Genomic DNA, 22618 nt, shown 5'->3' on the forward strand with positions numbered 1-22618 from the left:
GCTACATCACACATTAACACATACACACCGAAGTAATGTTCGTCTCTGGAATAGGATTTTGCAGTGACAGAAGTGACTGAGTGTGGGAACCAAAATTAAGACACACGGGGTTACCCAATCGAACGTACTCCCCTCTAGTACCCGATTAGTACAGCTAAGATGCCTTGTAGTAACAGATACAATGCTGTTTGTGGGCTATATCAAAGTGGTAGGCCTGATTGAGCTGTGGGCCATGTGAGATTAAGTACAGTAGTGGTTATGTCCATTATAATTTTTAATGATGTGACATGACTGCACCCTGCATGCTGACTACAATGCTATACATAACCATCATAATCGTTATTTACGCGACTGCCATCAATCATCATCAACATAAACAGCTATTGCCACTCCCATTATCATGAGCCATCCCATTGCCATCATCATCATATGTTCTACCACTTCTATCATCATCATCATTGGCACCAAAATGGTAATGTTCGCAATATGTCTGCGTGATATTCACCGTCTCAGGTATACAACTTGGGTATCCGTTGTATACTGTATCAGGTGAATGATGTCAACCTTGACTTACAGATTCTCTGCACGGACGTGATTTTCAGGTATTTGCGATTTGCTCTCTCAGATGGTCGGTGATATAAAAGCTTCACTGTAAGTCGGTGGTGGTGCTGGCCCATAAATAGGAGGCCCTGGAGTAGAAATTATTTTTAGCCGCTCCTCCCATTTCAATTTATAAACCCGGAGTGCGATGACGGAAGAGAAATAGACGGGATAGAGATGTTGTAATAAGAGATACATTTAGAAACATTTAACATTTTGTGAAATGAAAGAAGAGAGATTCAATGGCTTTTTTCAAATTCTACGTTTGAAATTTGGATTTCAATTTGAGCCGATATTTAATTGATTCGTGTTTCATGAATCCGGGGCGCCTTGGGATGCTTGTGGCCCTAAGCTTTTACTTAATTTTCTTACAATGAAGTGTAAAAGTTAAATGATTAAACAAGGCTGCAGAACCTCACATATAGTTTGCTTATGCTGAGCGCAATGACTGCTGGAAATGAAACCATGGATCAAAAACACGATACATTAGTCCCTCGGTTAACGTTTTTAATCCGTTCCATGAAAACTACTGTTAACCGAAATAACTGTTAATCGACTTCACTTCTAAGTTGAAAAATAAGTAAAAATCACAGACTCTGCAAGAGAGCTGTTTCCACTGCCAAAACAGAAAACAATGTAAACAAAGCCAGTCGAGTTCTAAACACTCATAAATATCCGTCGTTGATTGGCTGAGGCATGCTCAGCCCCACTTACGAGCGCTCGGATTGGCCGAAATTGGCGCCCACGTGCATAACGTAAACATCGTGTTAATAAAAAAACTTTAACGTTAGTCAAAAACCACGGGGGTCTTATGGGAGGCGAAACGCTAACCGAAAAGCCGCTGACCGATGCCACTGTCAACTGAAGGACCTACTGTATTAATTTTGACTTTGTTCTTTCTTGTCCCCCGGATGTTGTCCGCGATAGATTTCGACGCGTACATCCTCGCCAGTAACCTCAGAGACAAGCTTACGGCCAGTGTGCTGAGTGGGCAACTGTCGGCTGACCTCGGCTTTGACCTCTCCAACATAAGCGTGGTTGATCCCCTGCCTGCTGTGGGCTCTCAAGACTGGACTGAGGTAGCTAAAAAACACTACTATAAAAAAACTATAAACTCTATATATTTTTAACCAGGTCTTCTTCTTCTTCGCCGCGTCTCCTGTCCAACCTATATGGTCTTTTCTCAATATTCTGCACAGGCCTCCGCTTCTGGTGTTGGCATTGCCAAATCTTGAGAAGTGCATTGTGGTGCTGCAGGGCATCTCAGGAGATGATCCATGGTTTTCTTCGCCTGACAAGCTCATTGGTCGGTTATGTAGAAGCGCCATGATTTCATGAAAGAGTTGCATTTTTTATTATAATTCTTTTTTTATTCCAGGTCAGGCACACTGAGCTATATAGCTCTTTTTCAGAAGCGACCTGGCCACAAATGATAGCTCAACGAAGTGGCTTATCAAGTGCAAATTTATAGCAGCTAAATACTCTTAACGCACGTTGATTCTAAATGTGGAGGGAAAAACCGGAGGACCCGGAGAATAATACACCCGACCACGGGGAGAAAATGCAAACTACAAGTATACAGCAGGCGTCAGGGTCGGGTCGAACCCACAACCTCCTGTATACCACGCGAGGTAGCTAACATTTCGCCACCTTGGCGCCCCAAGAACCTAGGTGTCTGAGCTTGTGTACGTGCTGATTAGGTTATGTTTATCTGCCACAAAATTAAGTTGTATAATCTTTCTTCAGCAGAAACATCTCACATTTGAAGCAAATGGGCAATCATGCCCCACCGTTCTTAAGAGAATCTAACCCCCAGGTGTACTTATTTCCATCCCCCCTCCACCACTGTATAGGTCACATATACGGACGTGATTTTTGAGTCGCCGTACATGTCATCCCTCTACGGCCTCAGGATCTTCTCGTTCCCAAAGAAGATGCTCGCCAGGAAGTCTTTCGTGGTCATGGTTCAGGCCATCGACAAAAACGTACGGCTCCATAATAAGCACTTGTCTCTCTTTTCAAAGAGGAGGCCTTGGTGGGTCGGAGGTCAAAGTGTTGAGCTGGCACTGCTGAGGTCCTGGCTTTGAATCCAGATTAAACTGGGTCCTCAGGTCCAGTTTGGCCAATGATCCTCAGCTCATTCACCAATAACTGCACAAGCACATCACTTAATTTGGCAAAATTTTTGCTCTGTGAAATGTAAATATCAGTTCCACTGTCGTGCGACAAACATTACTTTTATATGCACAATGGGTGAGAAAGTGCTCCCCTCAACTGTGTAGACCAAAAGTCAATTGAAGAAGGCACCTCTGAGATAGATTTGTGATATTCACTTCCGTGACCTCTTCTCTATCACAAATGGTTGCACTGCTCTGTGAGAGATACAAAATGTTTTAAATTCTGATTGATAAAGCTCACCTGTGGCTTAATGACAAGAACTTTGGCATAAACTACCATGAGGCCAAACCCACAATACAAACATGGGTCATTGCATTGGCTACGAAAAACCTATGTTTTAAATTATAGAAGTGGATTCTTCATGTTACGATATTAAGCTGAATTTACAATCGGGCAAAAAATAAATTTTTGTTTAAAAAGGAAAAGTGCGTGTCATGTACACGATTGTGGAATACAGAATCCGGTTTATTTTTTACAGCTCCAGTTAATGCACAACAGCACAAGCTTGCATTTAATGTTGAAAAATCTGACATATACTTGATGTTTTTATTTATGAATTTTTATTCCGTAACATGCTTACCTTTTTTGCTATTTTGCACTCCTGTCGTTTTTTCTTTGTATCGTTTGTTGTAAATTACCGACACCTGCCCCAAATGGACATCTGTGAAAAGGAGCGTCATGGCTCATCCGATTCCTCCAGTCTAAATAAAGATTCTTATTCTGCTTCTTCCAACCGTTAACCCCTCCTCCCCACGCCCCACGCACCCTAGAGCTTGTGCGTGAACGTGGGCGGGACATCCTGGACACTCACCGTCATTCTCAAGGATGCCAGGGGAAAGCCGGCAGAACTACTCCGTGGTCACCCGACCATCAACTTCAGAGGCTGCTGGGGAAACTACACTGACTTGCAGATCACAACCACAGGCACGATTCCTCTATTGCAGCCGCTTATGCAAACACAAAGCCCCATTCAGCCTGCAAGAGAATATACATAATAGGGCAGGGGGTAGAGAACGTTTAAAACAAAAACAAAAATCTTTACCAGGTAAAGTCCACTGGGCTATATATCTCTTTTTGAGAAGCGACCTGGCCACAAATGATAGCTCAATGAAGTGGCTTATCATGTGGAAATATATAGCAGCCAAATAATCTAAGTGCATGTTTCTAAATGTGGAGAGAAACACTGGTGGATCTTGGGAAAAATCTATACAACCATGGGGAGAACATGCAAACCCCAAATATACAGGCGTCAGGATCAGGATTGAACCGACGACCTCTTGCATCCCAGGCAAGGGAGATAACATCTCGCTACGCTTACAAACGCAAAGCCCCATTCAGCCTGCAAGAGAATGTAGGGCAGGGGTAGAGAACATTTATGATAATTGATAACCGAACAGGACTTTCAAATACTTTTCGCAGGCAAGTAACTACTTGCGGTAGTGGATTGACAAATGGGCTGTAGAGTATTCATTAATTTATAATTTCGATTAACATTAGCTCCCCAACGTGTCTTTGTATTGTTACCGCGCTGTGTATGGCGTGGTGTCCACATCGTGGGAGCTTCTGCAGGTACTGAATAGTTCAGCACGTGGAGCTAAAAGTTGGACAATACGGCGATCAATGCCTGAAAAGACTGCAGGAAAACTTTTTACAAGGTTGCACTCACTACACACAAAGTGCTTTCTACAAATGAACCACAATACCTTGCTGTTCTCGGCAAGGAACATAACCCAGCATGCGAACTTCGGTCATCCTCGTAGCAGCGGCTTTTAGTGAACCATCGAACACAGCTACCGCGTCACGTGCTTTCAGATGAGCTTTTGCAGCCGTCTGGAACGCTCTTCCTATATTAAGAAGTCACTGGAGCTATGCACTTTTAAATCTAGATTGAAAACTAATTTCTTTAGAACTGCTTTTTGTGTTTAGTTTGTTGTCCTACTGCACCTCCAATTGGCACAGTTGGCTACATACGGCGCGGAAAAAGTTCAACATACATAATACAGCGCAACCGCGAGAACCTACACTATTCCTTCACCGTTCTTCTCACCGCTCCCCAACCGCTACTCCTCAACCCTTACCCCTTGCTCCCTCCTGTCAATCACCCTATAGGCGCTGGCTTTGTGATGCAGTTTATTATCAACCAGAACACCCAGTACCAGGTGAGTACCAACCCCTTCTCGGTGGAGGAGGAGCGTGCCTCGCTTGCCAAGAATGTGCTGTCGATCATCGTGGGCGGCATCCTCGGGGCGTTGGTGTTCATAGCCGTGGGCACTGGAGGCTTCTTCTGTCACAAAAAAAGTAAGGCTTCAGATCAGGATTTGATAATTACACGTATAGTTTTTGGCGCTGGCTTAAATACCTCGCAACCCAAAGCACATCACATCCCATCTCAACCATTCTAAAGCTGTGCCACTGCAATCTATCTTAAGGGAACCCCCGCTGGCACCCGTCCCTGTGTGGCACAAAGCAAACGGACTAATTGCTATTAGTCCGCCTGTAATGCGCTGATGTTACTAAGTGGCTCTTGGCGATGAAGTAATTTGCGAGTAAATTTCGATGTAAAGCTTTCGTGACTGCAGGGATTCATCTTCTTGGTTCTTTCGGTAAAGTCATGTAGAATGGAAATAAAATAATAAAAATAAAACATAATAAAATTCTCACGACGTTTCGGCCACAACACAAGTAGCCTTCTTCAGGTGAAGAAACAGGTCTGTCCAGAAGACAGGGCTTGAGTGAACACTTGTCAGGCAAGGACCGCGTCTTTTCAGCTGTGTGGGCGGAGTTAACATATGAATTAGCATGTTACTCAGCCCCACCTCCGGAGCAGAGGAGGGTGGCGGCTGGGCACAGAAAACAGCAGAACAGCGAAGGACAGAGCAGCGCACCTTAGCTGTTCTGCCAAGAAGATAATTTGCGAGTAATTTGATCAAATTTCGCAAAAATTGGACCACGATTCCAGCGCACATGGCTTACTCTATTTTTTAATAACGTCACGGGATCTCAAACATCCACTGTCAAGCAGCTGGCACGTGTCTACGGTTAACACACCGGCAGTGTTAACCGGGGCGGCCACTTCGCTCGAACCACACATCTCTGCAATGAGTGGCGAACAAGCTGCCTCTCAGCTGGGTGGTGGTATTCTCTCTGGTTATTCTTGTTGCCTGTGTCCAGTGCGTCCTTGAAAGCACGTGGGTAGAGATACCGAGCCCCGAATTTATCGGAGGGGTTTTCTTTGGGGTGATCCATAAAAAATATTCACACGATCTGACCCGAAGAGCAATTATGAATTCCACCGACTTGTTGCGTATGAATATTGTTTTTGCGCATATTTATCATTTGCTCCACTTTGGTTGCCGCATTTAGTTGAAGTTTTTCAATCACCTCTAGTCCTTCACCGCCGGTTGTTATAACTCCGTTGGCGGTCAATCTCAGATGGCTTATACATTCACCAGGTGTGCGTATAAACCAGGTACCATGAGACATTAGTGCAAGGCGCCTCAAAAATAAATGCAAATTATGATTACGTGTAAATCCTCTTATGTGTATTTATCCGACCGCAACTGTTCCTATCTGCACGTAGCATGACGGATTTTCCACCACATCTGGGTCACTCTCCTTATCTGTGGATAAGTGTGGATATTAGGAAGAATCGAAAGGCAAATATAATTTTTCTGCAAATTTATTACAGGGTTGTGTAAATAGGAACAGCGGATAATGGGACAATAAACAGAGGTTTCAGTGTGCATGAATCGTGAATGACCAATTTATACACGCACGGTGCAATGCATGTATCGCCAGGTTAAGGATCAGTGCATTGTCACACACCTGTTAGTGGGGCGCTGTGGCTCCGCGCTGGTAAGATGTTAACTACCTCACCGGGGATACAGGAGGTCGTGGTTTCGATCCTGACCCCGACAATGATCAACTACGGCCGACGAATTCGTTCTGCTGTGTTTCAAAACTGATTTGTGCTCGCGAATTCGGTCAGAAATATGTCGTTTCGTCTCCCCGATATAGCAGTCACCGCAGATACAACTCAATTTGTAAACACCGGGGTACTGTAAGTCAGGGATGACATCCTTTACGGATGGGATCAGATCACGGATTTTGTGTACTGTATTGAATCGAACCTGGATCTTGTGTTTGTTTAGAATTTTGGAAATCTTTTTTCGTCAGCCGTAGCTGATCATTGTCTCAACACAGCGGGTTCTCATGAGATTGTTTTCTCCGATACCAAAGTACTATGCAAACCTCCCGGTTATTACCAAATATTTGTCCATGAAGCCATCCAGATATACAAACATAGACAACTTCAACCGAGAGGATGGTTTTAAATTAAGCAACCACTGGAAAGATGTCATAAACCAAGTCAAAACTTTGGATACCTTATAAGCGCACATCATATTTTTTTCGAATTTTTCCATTTTTGTTTCCATTTTTTCCATTGCCCCCGTGCACTGACCCACCGCATCCCCCGCACCCTCAACATAACAAAAGACGGATTAACTTAGCCCCGCACCCCATCAATGTCTCCTACTTGGCTCCTCCCCCCCCCCTTAACCTGTATTTAAGCTCGAGGCTCTCAGAGCCTCCCCACTTGATGCAGCGATCTTGCTGTGACTGTTCCACCTGAAGACGGAAGCTTGTGTTGCCTCCGAAACGTCGTGATTTAATTGTTTTATTTTATTTTACCTACGTGACTTTACCGAAAAAACCAAAGAGTATGAATCCTTGCAGTCACGAAAGCTTCAAATCTATAATTATTTGTCTTTTGTCAACGTGACACATTTTTATTGATTGGCCGTGTCGGGTGGTGGAGGGTTGCAACACATTTATAAATAACGTGATCTAACCCAAAAATCTTTATTATGTATATTTGGAGTTTGCATGTTCTCCCCATGCTTGCGTGTAATTTCGATTATTTTGCTACTATACATTTTTTAAGCCACTTCGCTGATCTATCATTTTGTGGCCAGGTCGAGTCTGAAAAAGAGCTATATAGCTCAGTGGGTCTTACCTGGTAAAATAAAAACATAGTTTAGTATTGGTTGCAGCGCCCATATAAGTGCTATGTGTGTGGTGTGTGCGCGCGTGTTCACACAGGAAACATACAAGAAATCGACAAACCACCCATGATGTGATGCTGCGGAAGCAATGCTGCTACGCAGACATACCAAGCCTCTTTGCTATTCGCTGTGTGACACTCCGCAACCACAAAATATCAACTTCATTATTTTCGTTTCCACATTTTTCAGTTATCAGAGCAGAGGGGTTGTGTGATATGGTCATCGAACGGAGGCATGCTTTGACAACTAAATGTATCTTTACGATCGCCGTTTTTTCTTACTGATGTAATGCTTGCATGCCGTTACATCGACATGTTTGTGAGGCTATTTTAACGACTGATAATTAATGCAGCGGGCACACATCATCTCTTGATTCCAATGCAGGAGAATCTTGAGAAGCCTTTGTCGATGCTGATACTCCGTATAGGCAGTTGGTGCACAGGCACAAATAACAACAACAACGAAAACTCGTCGCATTCGTCGGAAACACTGTGCCCTCTAACGAAAAAAAGTGTACAATAGACGACAATTCGGGCAGTGGCCATTCATCACAGCACATAGTGAAACCTCTCTACGCACTGTGAAGAAGGGAACTGTTATTGATGCAATGCGTTAAGTTTTTGGATTATCTTGAGATGCATTGAGGTACTGTGTGAATCAAACGTGTCATTTGTGCCTGTAAGTGCTTTCACATCAGGGGTGGGGAAGCCGACGGGACTTCAATCCACATGGTCAGTGGCCACATGCAGCGAACCACATCGCAAGGGCCCAGGACTGATATCTTTTTTTTTTGGTCCCTGCGAGCATCTTAAATGCACATTTTGGGTGTTTGAGGGGAATATTTTAAAATCTGGCAACAACGCCGCATTTCTCTTTAACGATATTCTAAAATCACCTCAGGGGGCCTCTTGCAGTGGCAGAAGAGACTTAAGGTGTGTGTTATGGGGAGCCGGTGGCTACGAACCCATCGCCACGAGTTCAATTCCTGCTCACGGCCAACACCGGCGATGATTATCTGAACTAGTCATGGGCCTCCCCGAGATCAACTCGGCCTCAAATGACTACCTTGGTGCAGTGTGTGAACATCGCCACCGGGGAGAGAAAGGCGGCCGGGCTTGGTGCTGGTCAACCACCTCCTGGTGTGCCGTGACAGCCTACAAAAGGTGCTCGCTAACAGCCCTCGCCCCAGTTGTCTGTTATGATTTATACGGGGGATCTTTGTCTCGTGTTAATGTGTGGCTGGTTGCCCACCAAAGGTGTTTGTTTGCAAGTCCTATTCGGCCCTCGGTCAGTATAAAAAGCTTCCCCGCCCCTGGCTGACGTGAACACGACGCAGATATGGATTTTTGAGCATTCATGCACGAGCACTCGTGTACTCTTGTGCACTGTTTCATCCACATCCACAGAAGCTTCCTTTCTTCCACAAACACGTGGAATGGTACTTAAGAGGAGATATATGGATTGTATGCACTCTGCAGAGCATATACCATATGTACGCATGAAATACAATTTATATTATAATTAGTTATTGCAGTCTGAATTTTAAAAACATGTCTTTAAAAATATATTGCATCTTATGTATCGTGTAATTTGATTATACAATGCATACTATCCTTAGTAACGTTTATTGTGTTCATTTATAAGGAACTTAGAGGGCAGGCCGTCCTATCAATGGGGTTACAATGACACTCACCTGACACTTAAACCCTTATCGGATGTTCATCCACTCACCTTACACTGCTCACCAGTCATCAGCTCACCTGGACATCACCACTTACCAGCTTATACAAGACGGTGAAGATGTTCGTGGAGATTCAATGACTTATCGACAACCCCACAATGCCCCAACTCCACATTGCCACGCGCCTATTCGTAGTAGGATTTGGAAATGGGGATTGCTGCACCTGAAGAGGAGACTTGGACTGGTGGTATTTCAACTTCTTTGTTTCTGTTGTCACCGCTCGTACACCACAGCAACACTAATCATCCAACCAACACCATTCCCTCGTTCCACAGTCCCTTTTAAATGTCTTCTCCGCCCTTCTCCACCAATGACCCTTCTCCCATATCTCCCTCTTCCACGATCTGCTCTGCGCACCAATCCCATCAGCGTGTCATCCACCCTACCCATCGGATTGCGCGCCGTGCACGTCAGTGCTCACACCCCTGATCTATTCCTTTGCCTGAGCGTGCCGCGTGTGTGTCAAGACGTGAATTACCCCTGGCCTCCGACCCTTTCCAGGTGCATCAACCCGTGATGTGTGTGTGGCGTGTGATGTCGAGTTCGGAAGGTATTGCGTGTTGTTTGCGTGGTTGCGGGTATGTTAGGATGGGTGAGACATCCTCTACACACGCATTGCTGCCGTTGTAAATAATATAATGGATCAGCAGTGTTGGAGCCGATAAGCTGAATTGAAAGGTCACAGGTTATTTTACATTTGCATTAATTAGACCGTCACATAAGCTACATATCGCAGGCAATTGAATGACTCGTTTATTGAAGTCTGTGGAGCGGTCTAGGAGGCCTTCTCCAGACTTTCACAGATTAGTTGCTGATTGTAGTAGAGTGGAGTAAGAGGCCTACGTGTGGTAAAATGCCTTTTTTGGTCCTGGTATTCACGTGTGGTTCTCCGTCGAGTTGCAGGTAACCTCTCAACGAGGGCGCCAATCTGCACCTCAACCTAATAATGGCTGATCACACAATTTCTGACAGCACCAGGACAACACGTGGCCTTTAACCCCACGTAGGTCTCTTACCCCCCCCACCTTACCCTCCATAGAGTCAATCAATATGTCATCGGGGCCAGAGCCGTTGATGCCACCGTGCCTCGCCAATGCTTTCTTATTACCCCATCCCAGATCCTGCAGCTGGGACCTCCCAAGATCTCCCCTAACAATTATCCCACCATCTTCATCTTGGTCGCTGAACGCGTGGAGTCGACCATTCCAATGCCTGTCTTAGTAGTCAGCCCTCCTTACATCTTACACACACGTGGGCCCACCCAGTGCAATATTTGGTTGCCTCATCATATCTACAATACTTACCTGGTATGCCCTCCTGTCTTGCTAGACATTTGTATCATTTATTTCAGACACGTTTGTCCAAATACCAACTATTTTTTTTTACTTTCACAGCACTCGCATCTCAAATAACCTTTTCTTTAAACTAATAGTTACCACCCGATATTAGGAAGCCACTGTAGCTATGCACTTTTTAATCTATATTGAAAACTCATTTCTTTAGAACTTTCCTATCTCCCACACCTCCGATGAGCAAGGTTGGCTATGTACGATGCGAAATAAGTTCAACATACATAACATCTGATCCAAAGTGTGCTTTCCAGAGTCCATGAAAAAAATCTGCCCTACTTGGCATCCTTCTCACAGCCACCTGCATTACCCACCTTAACCATTTCCTATCGGGACTTGCGATCCTACCACAACAGCCCTGTGCCCTAACTTTGTGTGAAGAAAGTTGATCTCAAGTCGTCAGTGCCTGGCCTCAGTGCCTAAGACCGCCAACAACTGCACGGCTCCAAACAAAGTCCTCGGCAACAAAGCTGCGTCACCTGCATACTCCAAGTCCCGCACATTCATCTCATCTGTATTGTTGCTAACTGGGTGTTCTTTACTGTGCTAACCCCATTCACAGTGTTAGTGATTAGACAGTCAAGCACAACATTACACATGGGAGAAATGCATATGACATTCTGTCCGTGCACAGGCCTGAGTTCCGTCATACACGTTTTTAAGCAGTCCGCTTATTTTATCTGGGATGGCATAACAGCCCAGATCTTTACCGTTAGAAATGCAGCTTGGTATTCGTACGTTGATTAATTATAAAAGAACATATTCTGATCCCGAGATGCTTAAAATATGTTGTGTTTAATCTACGATTAAGTGGGAATATAACGTTTAAATTAAGGATGCATAATACGATCAATGTATGGCACACAAAACAAACAAGGGCATGGGTTTGCCAACTGTTCAAACCACAAAAAGGTGACATAAATTGATTTAGTTTGATCAACAAGAGTGTAGCTGAGTAGTACATGTCAGCATAATTACATAGACAATGTGAACATTAAAACAGACTGGTATGATAATACATTACTGAGCAGATAAAAAGTGTGCAATTTGTTGTAAAGCAATACTCATCTCTTGAAAAGGCATTGCCAATTTATAATGTTCAGTTAAAAGCCAATACAATTATTCATCCGAGTGGGTTTCTTCATTCATATTTGACTATACCCTAATACACATTTCACATTTTAAAAGACTGTAACCATCTCAAGATTGCTGGCATCACTAATCGGATTTTGCAAGTCTAAATAAAGATTGTGATTCAAGATCGAAGCGTAATCGCGGTCCAAAGCTGTTGATACCACTACGCCTCGCCAGCGCTCCTTGGCCTCCTTCCGCCAGATCCCACAACCGCCGCAGTCGACACGCGGGGACCTCCAAGATCTGCCTCGACTGGTTCCCACCCATCTGCCTCTTTCGTCTTCCCTTTGGTCGCCGGTCTCAGGCAGACCACTCCACTTCCAATCTCGGCGATCGGCCATCCCAACAAACCCTGGACATGTCCCAACCGGTCCTTTTTGTTTGTTCCCTAATCATCTGCGATAAAATGCCGTGTGATTTTATACATCGTCGTAGGTAACTGCGTGGATTTATTTTGCATGAATTTGAAGTGCAACCTGCATGCTTTTATCACTCGGAGGGAATAAGTCCCAGGGATTGATCAGAGGATTTGAATCAGGATGGGAATGCGCGCAAGTGGTTTGGGACACAGGATATTAAATATGGATTTAAAGCTTTCGTGACTGCAAGGATCCATACTCTTTGGTTCTATTGGGTAAAGTCACGTAGGTAAAAAAAAAAAAAAAAAATCACGACGTTTCGGCCACAACACAAGCGGCCTTCATCAGGTTAAGGGACGAGACTGGAGGACAGCGCTGGAGTGAAAAAAGCCACGCTCAGATCACGACCTTTAAGCTGTGTGAGAAGAATCTAAATTATATGCTAATTCCTTTGTCAAGGCGCTTTGTTTCTTCTCACACAGCTTAAAGGTCGTGATCTGAGCGTGGCTTTTTTCACTCCAGCGCTGTCCTCCAGACAGTCTCGTCCCTTCACCTGATGAAGGCCGCTTGTGTTGTGGCCGAAACGTCGTGATTTTTGTTATTTTATTTTTTTACCTACGTGACTTTACCCAATAGAACCAAAGAGTATATTAAATATGGTTTCAGCAGTTACTGAGGAGGAAAGACTGGAACTGCAAATGAGGGGTTACATATTTGAGTTTTCAGATCAACATGACCGTGTACAATTAAAGCTGGATACAAGCACACTTGGCATTGGCAGCAAGGCGAGGTGTGCTTCTATCCGAAGTAGTGCACTTGTATCAAAAGTTCCCTGCCACCAGTGTGTTGCTTATATCAGAACTGTGCTTATATCAGGTGCTCATAAATACAAATTCCGCTGTATTGTGCAGTTATTGTATTGACTAAATCTCAGAATGTTGTATTTAAAAAAGAATGTTTTTGCCAAGGTTTTATTTCCATGTGATGGACATTTATCTGGAGTAGGATGTGTGGCCTAAGAGGCTGTTCAGGGGTTATAGCACTGCCATGTGAGAGTTTTGGATGCATACCTGTCAACCCCTCGTCAGTGCCTCCTACCTTATTACAGACCAATTCAGACCTTATTGGTCGCCCCCGTGCCCCTTATACATCTCAACGTTCATCCTACAAAGTACCATCGTAAGGGAGAAACACAAACAAATAGACTAAACATTTTTTTTACCTGTGTTGAAACAGTTGTACGCCATCTGGATCTTAAAACTCAATTTCCTTGTACAAGAATACGGGTGTAAACCGTATGGGTTGACACGGTATGTGAATGGATAGGTCATCTCATGCTAACACCACTCACATGACACAATCGGAACATAAAATATACATATTTTCAAAATTGTGCATTAAGGTTTAAATTATTTTTTTTTTATTGTCCATGTGGCAATCTACGGAGAGATGTAAACTATACAGTGAGACCTGGTATATGATAGATTCCAAGGGACAGGGGTCATGTTTAAACAGTATATATGTGCGAAAAATAAACACCGTCAAAATGTAGAGGATCACAACACATCCTCAACTAAATGATGAATTGGTTAAAACACAAATTGAAAGAAATAACTTAAAACACTAAAATATATCCCAGGGCAGCATCAATATTGAATATACATTCCTTACGGAAGCTAAATCTTTTATCGTACAAAAAATAAATGTACGTCGAACATTTTCTCGCAGCACAAGAGCGAAATGTCGGAAAAATAGATGCGCAGTTGAATATTTATAATCTGTGCAGTTTTAAAGTAGTGTAGCAAAACGTGTTGCTTTGGTGCATGCATACTTTTTTTGCACGTGCAGCCGTGTTATCTACCGCTGGATGAGGCCCCCCCCCACGCTGTTGTGGGTCGTGTGGGGGAGGAGGGGGGGCATTATTTGACCACGCTTCAACATGTCGGTCAGTGCAGGGCGGTGACGGCGGGGTTGCATAGCTGTGGGAGCACAGAAGTAGAGTCCAACAGTGGCTTTTACTGCCCTGGCCTCGACTGCCCACCACAACGTAGCGCCGCAGCCTATAACACCTGTCACGGGGTTGTCACACGCGAGGGACGGGTTGGGGAGGGGGGGAACCCGGGGGGAGGTGGGGGGTGAGGGCTAGTGGGGGGGGGGGGGTGTTGGGGCTAGTGGGGGGAGGGGTATTTGGGTTAGTGGGGGGGTGTTGGGGCTAGTGGTGGTGGGGGGTGTTGGGGCTAGTAGGGGGGGGGGTGTTGGGGGCGAGTGGGGAGGGGTATTTGGGCTAGTGGGTGGTGTTAGGGTTAGTGGGGGGGGGGTGTTATGGCTAGTGGGGAGGGGTATTTGGGTTAGTGGGGGGGTGTTGGGGCTAGTGGTGGTGGGGCTTATGTCGTTCAACGACGGTACTTCCACCAGATTATTATAAAATATAAAAACACGCACACATTCTTGCTTTCCCATCAGTGATTAGAACCAGCGTGGAGTTTACTCTAAGGGTAGTGTCGGGTAGTGTAGCAAAGTGAAAGTATAATCATTTCAACTTATAACGCACCACCCCACATCGCTCCTTCACTCTCAGAGACAGAGATGTGTCAACGAGAAAATAATGGAGAATCCACACCGATATTATTGCGTATGGCTAAATGAATAACAACCTAATAGAGAGATATATCCACGTTTGGAAGCCAAACGATGACTTCGGGTGAGGCGAAATGAATTGCCGCTGCAGCCCCACTGAATTCCAGAAAGAAAATAAATTAAATAATAGAATACGACGTTTCGATTGCAACACAAGCGGTCGTCATCAGGTGAGAATGCATTTGAGAGAGAGACAAAACACAGACACGGAGACACACAGACAGACACGCAAGCAGAGAGAGACAACACAGAGACACACACAGAGGTGTGTCTCTCTCTGTGTGTCTCTGTGTTGTCTCTCTCTGCTTGCGTGTCTGTCTGTGTGTCTCCATGTCTGTGTTTTGTCTCTCTCTCAAATTCACTCTCTCTAATTTAGTTCTACCTGATGACGACTGCTTGTGTTGCAATCGAAACGTCGTATTCTATTATTTAGTTTATTTTCTCCCCACGTGACTTTACCAAAAGAACCAAAGAGTAATTCCTGCAGTCACGAAAGCTTCCAATCAAGTTTGAATTCCAGAAGTTTGCAGTGGTTCTCTACGGTTTGGTCAGGTTTCCCGTAGTCGCATTCCAGACCTTCCTTTGATTTGCCACTGATGAAAGTGGCGACCGGAATACTGAAGACCGCTGAGGGAAAGACAACGAATGTTATTTTGGTTGCTTTTGTATAATACACCGTTTACCAGTAACACTGGCAGAGGTAAGCATCACTTGCTCAGATATGAACACGTCTGTACACATTGAATCTGTTCCAACCTAATTCTGCCAGTCGCAGATTTTCTATTCCTTGGTTTTCACGGCCATATTTTCCAAGACCATAGTTCAGACTAAAATAGTAGAATAAGCAATGCACAGCAGCTCTTATTTGGCCTTAGATAAAAAAAAATCAAACATGGCCCAGGTGTTTGGGTGGCTCCGAGGTCAGAAGCGCTGAGCTGCCATGGCTGAGAACTGATGTTTTTAAATTCATATATGGGTGTATGTAACGAGTTGACGTCATCTCTGCAGCTGCGAGTGCCCACTACATTCACTTACGGTCCTTTGACAATCCACCGCTAGATGAAGACCTACCCAATGGGTTTGTGTAACCGAACTTAACCGTATTGGTGGGTGTGGGTTTGTGAAGGGGAGACCAGAACCAGTTCAGATATCGCTCGCCACCGATGGCTGGAAATCGAACTCACGTTCAAAGCATAGTGTGCTAACCACAGTGCCACCGCTCCACCGCCACTACTTTAACGACAATGTAAAAAAAAATCACAATGGCGGTGAAGCATTACGCTTGCTGCAAATGTACTGTGTAAATTTGATCATTGGTGTTGATAGGCAATCCAGAGTATCATTTTCTTGATGTACCTCAACATTGACTTGGCTTGGCCCTCTTGAACGAATACTTCTGGTCGCTCTTCGCCACTGTGAGAAAAGCTTTGTCTTTGAGAATCATCGCGTGAAAGTCAGCGCACCCCATGTCAAAGTTCAGCGTCACAAGAAGCTCACTCTTGATCAGCTCTATCGAACACCTGTTACGGATGTCGTTCCACTTGCTGTGAATCAGAGGCAGTATGCGCTCGACGTATCCCGTGGTCGCGGGCACACTCAGCAGGAACGACAGCAAAGAGAGCAAGTTTGGAAGTGCGTCGGCGCCGGCCGTTTGAAATATGCTTTGCCACTTGCTCGAGGTGCTCTTCAACTTCCATTCCTTGGTTTTCTGGAGCTCGTCGAGAACCGCCTTGAACGCTGTAAACTCGAGAAAGAGCGCGTCCATGTCCAACTGCAGCCTCTCGATCAGACTGAGGCGACGAGCAACCTCGCCCAGATCGGCGAAGGACAGCTCGTAAGCACCGTGCAGGGCGAGTGGCTGCAGAGAAGAAAGCCAATTTTCCTCGGAAAACCAAAACCATTTTTGAAGATGAGCGACGGCGCAGGTTAGGAAGGCCTTAAATTCACTTCTGGCCCTGACTGCTTCCGATGGGGGCAGCCCGGCCAACTTCCTCTTGGTTATGTAACCAAACAGTTCATCTTCCATCCTTTGGTTGAGTTTCCCTTTTAGGCTGGTCATTAACTGGTAAATTTCCAGGATTGTGACGTCACATCTCTCAAGTTTCTTGACGACGTCTTCAAAGACGCCGAGAGTGTTATTACAAAAGAGAAGATACACTTCCACTGAGTCTTGCCTGTCGTCGGCCTCAACCGCGTCTCCATTTGTTGGAGGGTGCAGGACCTTCCGGATCTGCTTGGGACATTCGTCACCAATGCCGTTTAACTCTGACTTGATGGCCGGCCAGTTTTGTAATGTTTTTGATATGGCAGGATTCAGGCAAACCCACTTGTTTGTGGAATTCCGGAGTATTTCTCTCCACTGCGTATCCAGAAAATCAAAAAATTCCTTCAGCGACTCTGACCGTGTTGCGCACACCGCAAAGAAACCGCATACCTTGTGAATTACGTTTTCAATGTCCACGGAAAGTTCATCCATGGCATGTCTAATGGCGTTGTGCACGATGTGAGCGTGGCAGTTTACTTGTAGCAGATGCTCGTGGTTCCTATGCAGATCCGTGAACAGGGAATGATGAACCGCAGAATTAAAGTTTGTCATATCTGCACTAAAAGCCGAGACCAAGTCGACAGACAGCCCCAAATTGCCGAGCGATGTTGTAATAGAGTTTTTCACACTTGCGGTCGATGTGTCTGGATTTTCTATGAAGTCGATCATTCTGTTTACCATGCCATGCTGAGGGGTGAAGAACTGGACGGCTATGGGAAACGATTTGCGATTTCCTTTGCTCGCGGCGTCCGTCTGAATTGCAAATGGAAACGGATGCTGCCCTTCCCTGCATAGGGCGTTTAAAATGTGACTCACAGCTTTAGGAGCTAGGACGTCTTTCACGAGACTCTCGGCCTTTGTCCTGCCGCACGAAATCTTCTTGCTCGTGCACAAATCGCCAAACTTGATGCCACAGCCCATGCTGTTATAACTCAGGTTGTGTCGAACGGTGTGATACACGTTTGCCAGCTCAGCCGCAGTGACCTTGGAGAGGGAAAAATAAACAATGGTTAAATTACACTTCCTTTTTTTATTTTAGATTAAAAAACGTTTCTGAGATTAGGCTTTTTTTTTGCTGATTTCTTTTTGTTTACCCAAATGTGTGAGATTTTATGTCGGCCCACACCCAATGTTTTTAAGTTTTCTGCTTTATGTACGAGCACATGTGTTCAGCACGTTGTCAATCCACTACTGGATGAGGGCCTCCCCACACAGTCCAGCTTATGGGGGTTCTTTAACCATATTCACCAAGCTGGTCAATGCAAGTCGGTGAAGGTGGGGAGCATAGACCAGTACAACAATGTGTTTTGCTATACCGCATTCTACTAACAACATAATTCCTGCAACAGTCTCCAATCACTATCCAGGCTCAATATTTGATTAGCTTCTGAGATCTGACGAGATTGGTGACACATTGCGGGTGATTTTGGTCATAGGTGTTAAGGGGTCGTGATGTGGGTATGGCCCCCGAATGGGAGAACATTAGTTATTGTGGCTTGGACACATTCTTAGAGGCGAAAGATTGATGAAGGAAGATCTGGAAGGTAGGATGCTAGCGATGACGCTGCGATGATCCAGACAAGTCCATCGATGTGGATTGGGAACATTCTCAGATGTGAAGGCTTGATGAAAGAAGTTTCGTAAGGGTCTTAGGAAAGAGGCCAAGAGGCAGAACAAGAGAGATGCTGCTTGACACCTCGAAGGAAGAAAGCCTCGAGATGGTCGGACAATGATTGAAGGAGTCCCGAGCCAAAGACTTGCCATTTGGCAGAGTGCTAAAGGGAGCGGGATTACAAGCGAGCGTACCTTGTCTGCCTCGACAGATTTGTCGACGGCAACCTTCGCAAGCTTGGGCCGTGCGACTTTACGCTCGGATCTTTGCATGTTGCGGATGTGCATCTCCCCAGCCGCGTGCTGCTTCAGATCGTAGGCCCCGCCGTGGCACACGGAGATGTCCTTTCTGCAGATCTTGCACCTCGCTCTGAAGCAATCGCCGTGGACTTTGCCGAGCCACGGGTACTCCTCTTCCCACACGTCGCGGTATTTCTGCATCCGCTTGCTCTTCTTCTTGGGAGGAGTGGGCGCCTCTTCCGTCTCCATGGCTGGTGCAGACGACGAGACTGGACTTGGCTCGTCCTCTGTGTGACCCGACGGCGACCCCGTAGCGTGACCTTCTATATATGTAGAGGGGGGGGGGGGGGTGGGCAATCCAAAGACAAGGGGGGAGAGATACAGTCAGTGTACTGTGGTTGTGGTTATGACTTGGAGATGGTAGAGTACTCTGTGCAACTGTACTCAGTATATTGAGTTGTGATTACGTGGGTATGGTAATGTGCGTGCTGCCTCTACTCAATATACTGCAGTTGTGGTTGTGATGACGCGGGGACAGCAGAGCACCGTGCCTGCTGTCTGTACTTAGTGTGCTGTGGATGTGACGTGGAGACAGCAGAGCACCGTGCCTGCTGTCTGTACTCAGTGTGTGCTGTGGCTGTGACGTGGGGACAGCAGAGCACCGTGCCTGCTGTCTGTACTCAGTGTGTGCTGTGGTTGTGACGTGGGGACAGCAGAGCACCGTGCCTGCTGTCTGTACTCAGTGTGTGCTGTGGTTGTGATGTGGGGACAGCAGAGCACCGTGCCTGCTGTCTGTACTCAGTGTGTGCTGTGGTTGTGACGTGGAGACAGCAGAGCACCGTGCCTGCTGTCTGTACTCAGTGTGTGCTGTGGTTGTGACGTGGAGACAGCAGAGCACCGTGCCTGCTGTCTGTACTCAGTGTGTGCTGTGGTTGTGACGTGGAGACAGCAGAGCACCGTGCCTGCTGTCTGTACTCAGTGTGTGCTGTGGTTGTGACGTGGAGACAGCAGAGCACCGTGCCTGCTGTCTGTACTCAGTGTGTTGTGGATGTGACGTGGGGACAGCAGAGCACCGTGCCTGCTGTCTGTACTCAGTGTGTGCTGTGGTTGTGACGTGGAGACAGCAGAGCACCGTGCCTGCTGTCTGTACTCAGTGTGCTGTGGTTGTGACGTGGGGACAGCAGAGCACCGTGCCTGCTGTCTGTACTCAGTGTGCTGTGGTTGTGACGTGGGGACAGCAGAGCACCGTGCCTGCTGTCTGTACTCAGTGTGTGCTGTGGTTGTGACGTGGAGACATCAGAGCACCGTGCCTGCTGTCTGTACTCAGTGTGTGCTGTGGCTGTGACGTGGGGACAGCAGAGCACAGTGCCTGCTGTCTGTACTCAGTGTGTGCTGTGGTTGTGACGTGGGACAGCAGAGCACCGTGCCTGCTGCCTGTACTCAGTGTGCTGTGGATGTGACGTGGGGACAGCCGAGCACCGTGCCTGCTGTCTGTACTCAGTGTGTGCTGCGGCTCTGGATGTGACGTCGGGCACTAATGAGTTACAGTAGTGCGTACGCACACGCGAGAGAAGGTGGATTGCGCGCAGAAGAAAAAAAATCACCGCTCTTCTCACCTCTCAACTCTGCCATGGAAGCCTCCACCCCTCCTCCCCTTCCCTCCCTCCCTGCCGCTGCTGCTTCCGCCGTGTCAGCGTCAACACCCGGCACGGAGCGGCTCCGACCGCGGTGGAGCCTGGAGCCTCCCTGTTGCGGGTCCAATATTCACCGTTGTCATCATCATCGTCGTCATCAGCACCGCCGTCGTCATCATCATCATCGTCATCATCGTCGTCGTCATCATCACCGCCGTCGTCGTCGTCATCATCGTCGTCGTCATCATCACCGCCGTCGTCATCATCGTCGTGGTCGTCATCATCACCGCCGTCGTCATCATCGTCGTCGTCGTCATCATCACCGCCGTCGTCATCATCATCATCGTCGTCGGTTATAAGACGCTCCGCAAAAAATAAAGACGCACATCGCACCAGGTACTCATTTGAGCTTGAGTCGAACTAAGGTAGGCCTATGACCGGTTCAGATAATCGTCATCAGTATACCCACGTGCCAGATTATAAGACGCAACCCATAATGCTGTGCGCCCGGTGTTAATAAAGTTCCACAAATCTTGTCACAGACAAACACGCGCCCCATAGCTCCACCAACGTTCGCTTTAAAGCACAGTACAGAGGAGGAGAAGGTGCGTCTTATAATCCGGAGATTACGGTGCCGAATCTTTTGAAATTCCACTTGCCACGTTACATGTCAGAGCAGGGAAGCACGTGTCCTGTCGTAATTGTACTCTAGCAAAATACTGTGATTTTTCTTTGGATGGAGAGCGGTGGCGCCACAGTTGTTAGTGGGCACTGCACTTTGAGCACGAGCCACCCGATTTCAATTCCCGGCTCCAGCCAACATCAGTGGCGCGCCTTCTAGTGACATCCGGACCGGTCACTGACTCCGGCAACCCATTCACTAATCCGCAATGACCAGCGTGGTGAAGTATGGTTTAAAAAAATAAACTGTGACCTACGTGAATTGAGAAAAAGGCTCAAAATAATGCTTGTTTCTATACTGCGTTGACAGTTTTGGAACGTTTGTTAAGACGTATACAAATATGGTTATCATTAAGGCATGATATGTGGACGTGTATTTTAACTCAATATAAAGACGCACCTTGTTTTTCAACGTTTTTATTAAGACAAACGTTGGGTGTTACGTCGTGTGATCCGGTAGGTGTGTAAACGTGCGATCAGATTTGTAGAAATGTATTGGCACAAGGGAAAAAAAACCCAGCGTTGGAGGCGCGTCTTACTTTGCGGAGCGTCTTATAATCCAGAGAATACGGTAACGCACTGAAAAACATGCAATTATTGATCGATAAACATCGATGTTTACGCTCACCGTTGCACGGAATGTTGCGTGCAAGAACACATGTTAGATGTATGCTGATGTATGTAACCTTCCCCAATTTAAGGCGGCGAGAAGGGACCGCACTTTGCAAACGATCCGTACAGAAGTAACGGCCCGTCAACCCAGAATGAGACTATACTGGAGGAATCCAATGAGCTATAAAGTTGTTTTTGACAGATGTCCAGTCGGGGGAGGTCAGAACGTTACATCAACAAACAATACAGAAACACGGTAGGAGTGCGAAGTATAGGAAAGGTAAACAAATAACTTTTTAAAAAACATTCAAATAAAACTAAACTATTTTTGATCTTACCAGGTAAAGCCCACGGAGTTAATAGCTTCTTTTTCAGAAGCGACCTGGCCACACGTGATAGCTCAACATGTGGAAATGTATAACAGAAAAAAATACGTAAAAAAATCTAAACGCATGTTTATAAATGTGGAAGTTTTTTTTTTGAAACAAAATTCACCACGTTGGTCTGGATTTTGCATTGCCCTTTGCTGCTGTACTCCTTCTGCTGTTAATAGACTGCCATCTGCTGCCCATGGGCTACACTACCACCTGGAGAATAAAATGATGCACTGCCAGAAGGTCGTATGGCATATGGCTTGTGAAATAAATACTTTTGGAGGTTTTTGTGTGTGTGTAGACAGATATATGAAGGATGCATGGTCTGATTTGTCTGGAGAGCTTGGTGGAGTCTGGA

The 22618-nt window shown here is 46.0% G+C and overlaps 2 protein-coding genes across 8 annotated transcripts in view; one reads left to right on the plus strand and one right to left on the minus strand.

Annotated features, from left to right (window-relative positions):
- The window catches only part of LOC116951442 (fibrocystin-L-like), a 65051-nt gene extending 52323 nt beyond the window's left edge, over positions 1-12728 (plus strand). For all 4 annotated transcript variants that reach the window (XM_032970059.2, XM_032970055.2, XM_032970056.2 and 1 more), the window contains 5 exons: positions 1528-1679; positions 2454-2585; positions 3549-3702; positions 4888-5076; positions 7882-12728. In XM_032970059.2, the coding sequence (XP_032825950.1) occupies positions 1528-1679; positions 2454-2585; positions 3549-3702; positions 4888-5076; positions 7882-7919 (665 nt within the window). In that variant the 3' untranslated portion in view covers positions 7920-12728. The remainder of the gene's footprint in view (positions 1-1527; positions 1680-2453; positions 2586-3548; positions 3703-4887; positions 5077-7881) is intronic.
- A 1096-nt stretch (positions 12729-13824) lies between these two features.
- Positions 13825-21185, minus strand: LOC116951467 (uncharacterized). Of its 4 annotated transcripts, none has more exons than XM_076073766.1 (4): positions 20576-21185; positions 18915-19282; positions 17925-18092; positions 13825-14406 (listed from the first exon to the last, which is right to left on the minus strand). In XM_076073766.1, exons 1-4 carry the CDS (start codon positions 20589-20591, stop codon positions 14374-14376), a joined length of 585 nt encoding a protein of 194 aa, XP_075929881.1. In that variant the 5' UTR covers positions 20592-21185; the 3' UTR covers positions 13825-14373. The 4 variants fall into 4 exon arrangements, with proteins under 4 accessions (XP_075929881.1, XP_032825984.1, XP_075929880.1 ...); XM_032970093.2 differs by having other exon boundaries at positions 16421-18092; positions 20576-21184; XM_076073765.1 differs by having other exon boundaries at positions 13825-15691; positions 16421-18092; positions 20576-21184.
- Between the last annotated feature and the right edge of the window lie 1433 nt (positions 21186-22618).

The sequence above is a fragment of the Petromyzon marinus genome, chromosome 43 (genome assembly GCF_048934315.1).
Source record: "Petromyzon marinus isolate PM22_M1 ecotype Great Lakes invasive population chromosome 43, UKy_Petmar_22M1.pri1.0, whole genome shotgun sequence".
Lineage (NCBI taxonomy): Eukaryota > Metazoa > Chordata > Hyperoartia > Petromyzontiformes > Petromyzontidae > Petromyzon > Petromyzon marinus.

What these genes read in the sequence shown, in the direction of transcription:
- LOC116951467 (XM_032970093.2), bottom strand. An exon ending in AATCTGTCGAGGCAGACAAG is followed by an intron (nt 18,093 to 18,914) that starts GTACGCTCGCTT and finishes TCCCTCTCCAAG; the next exon opens with GTCACTGCGGCTGAGCTGGC.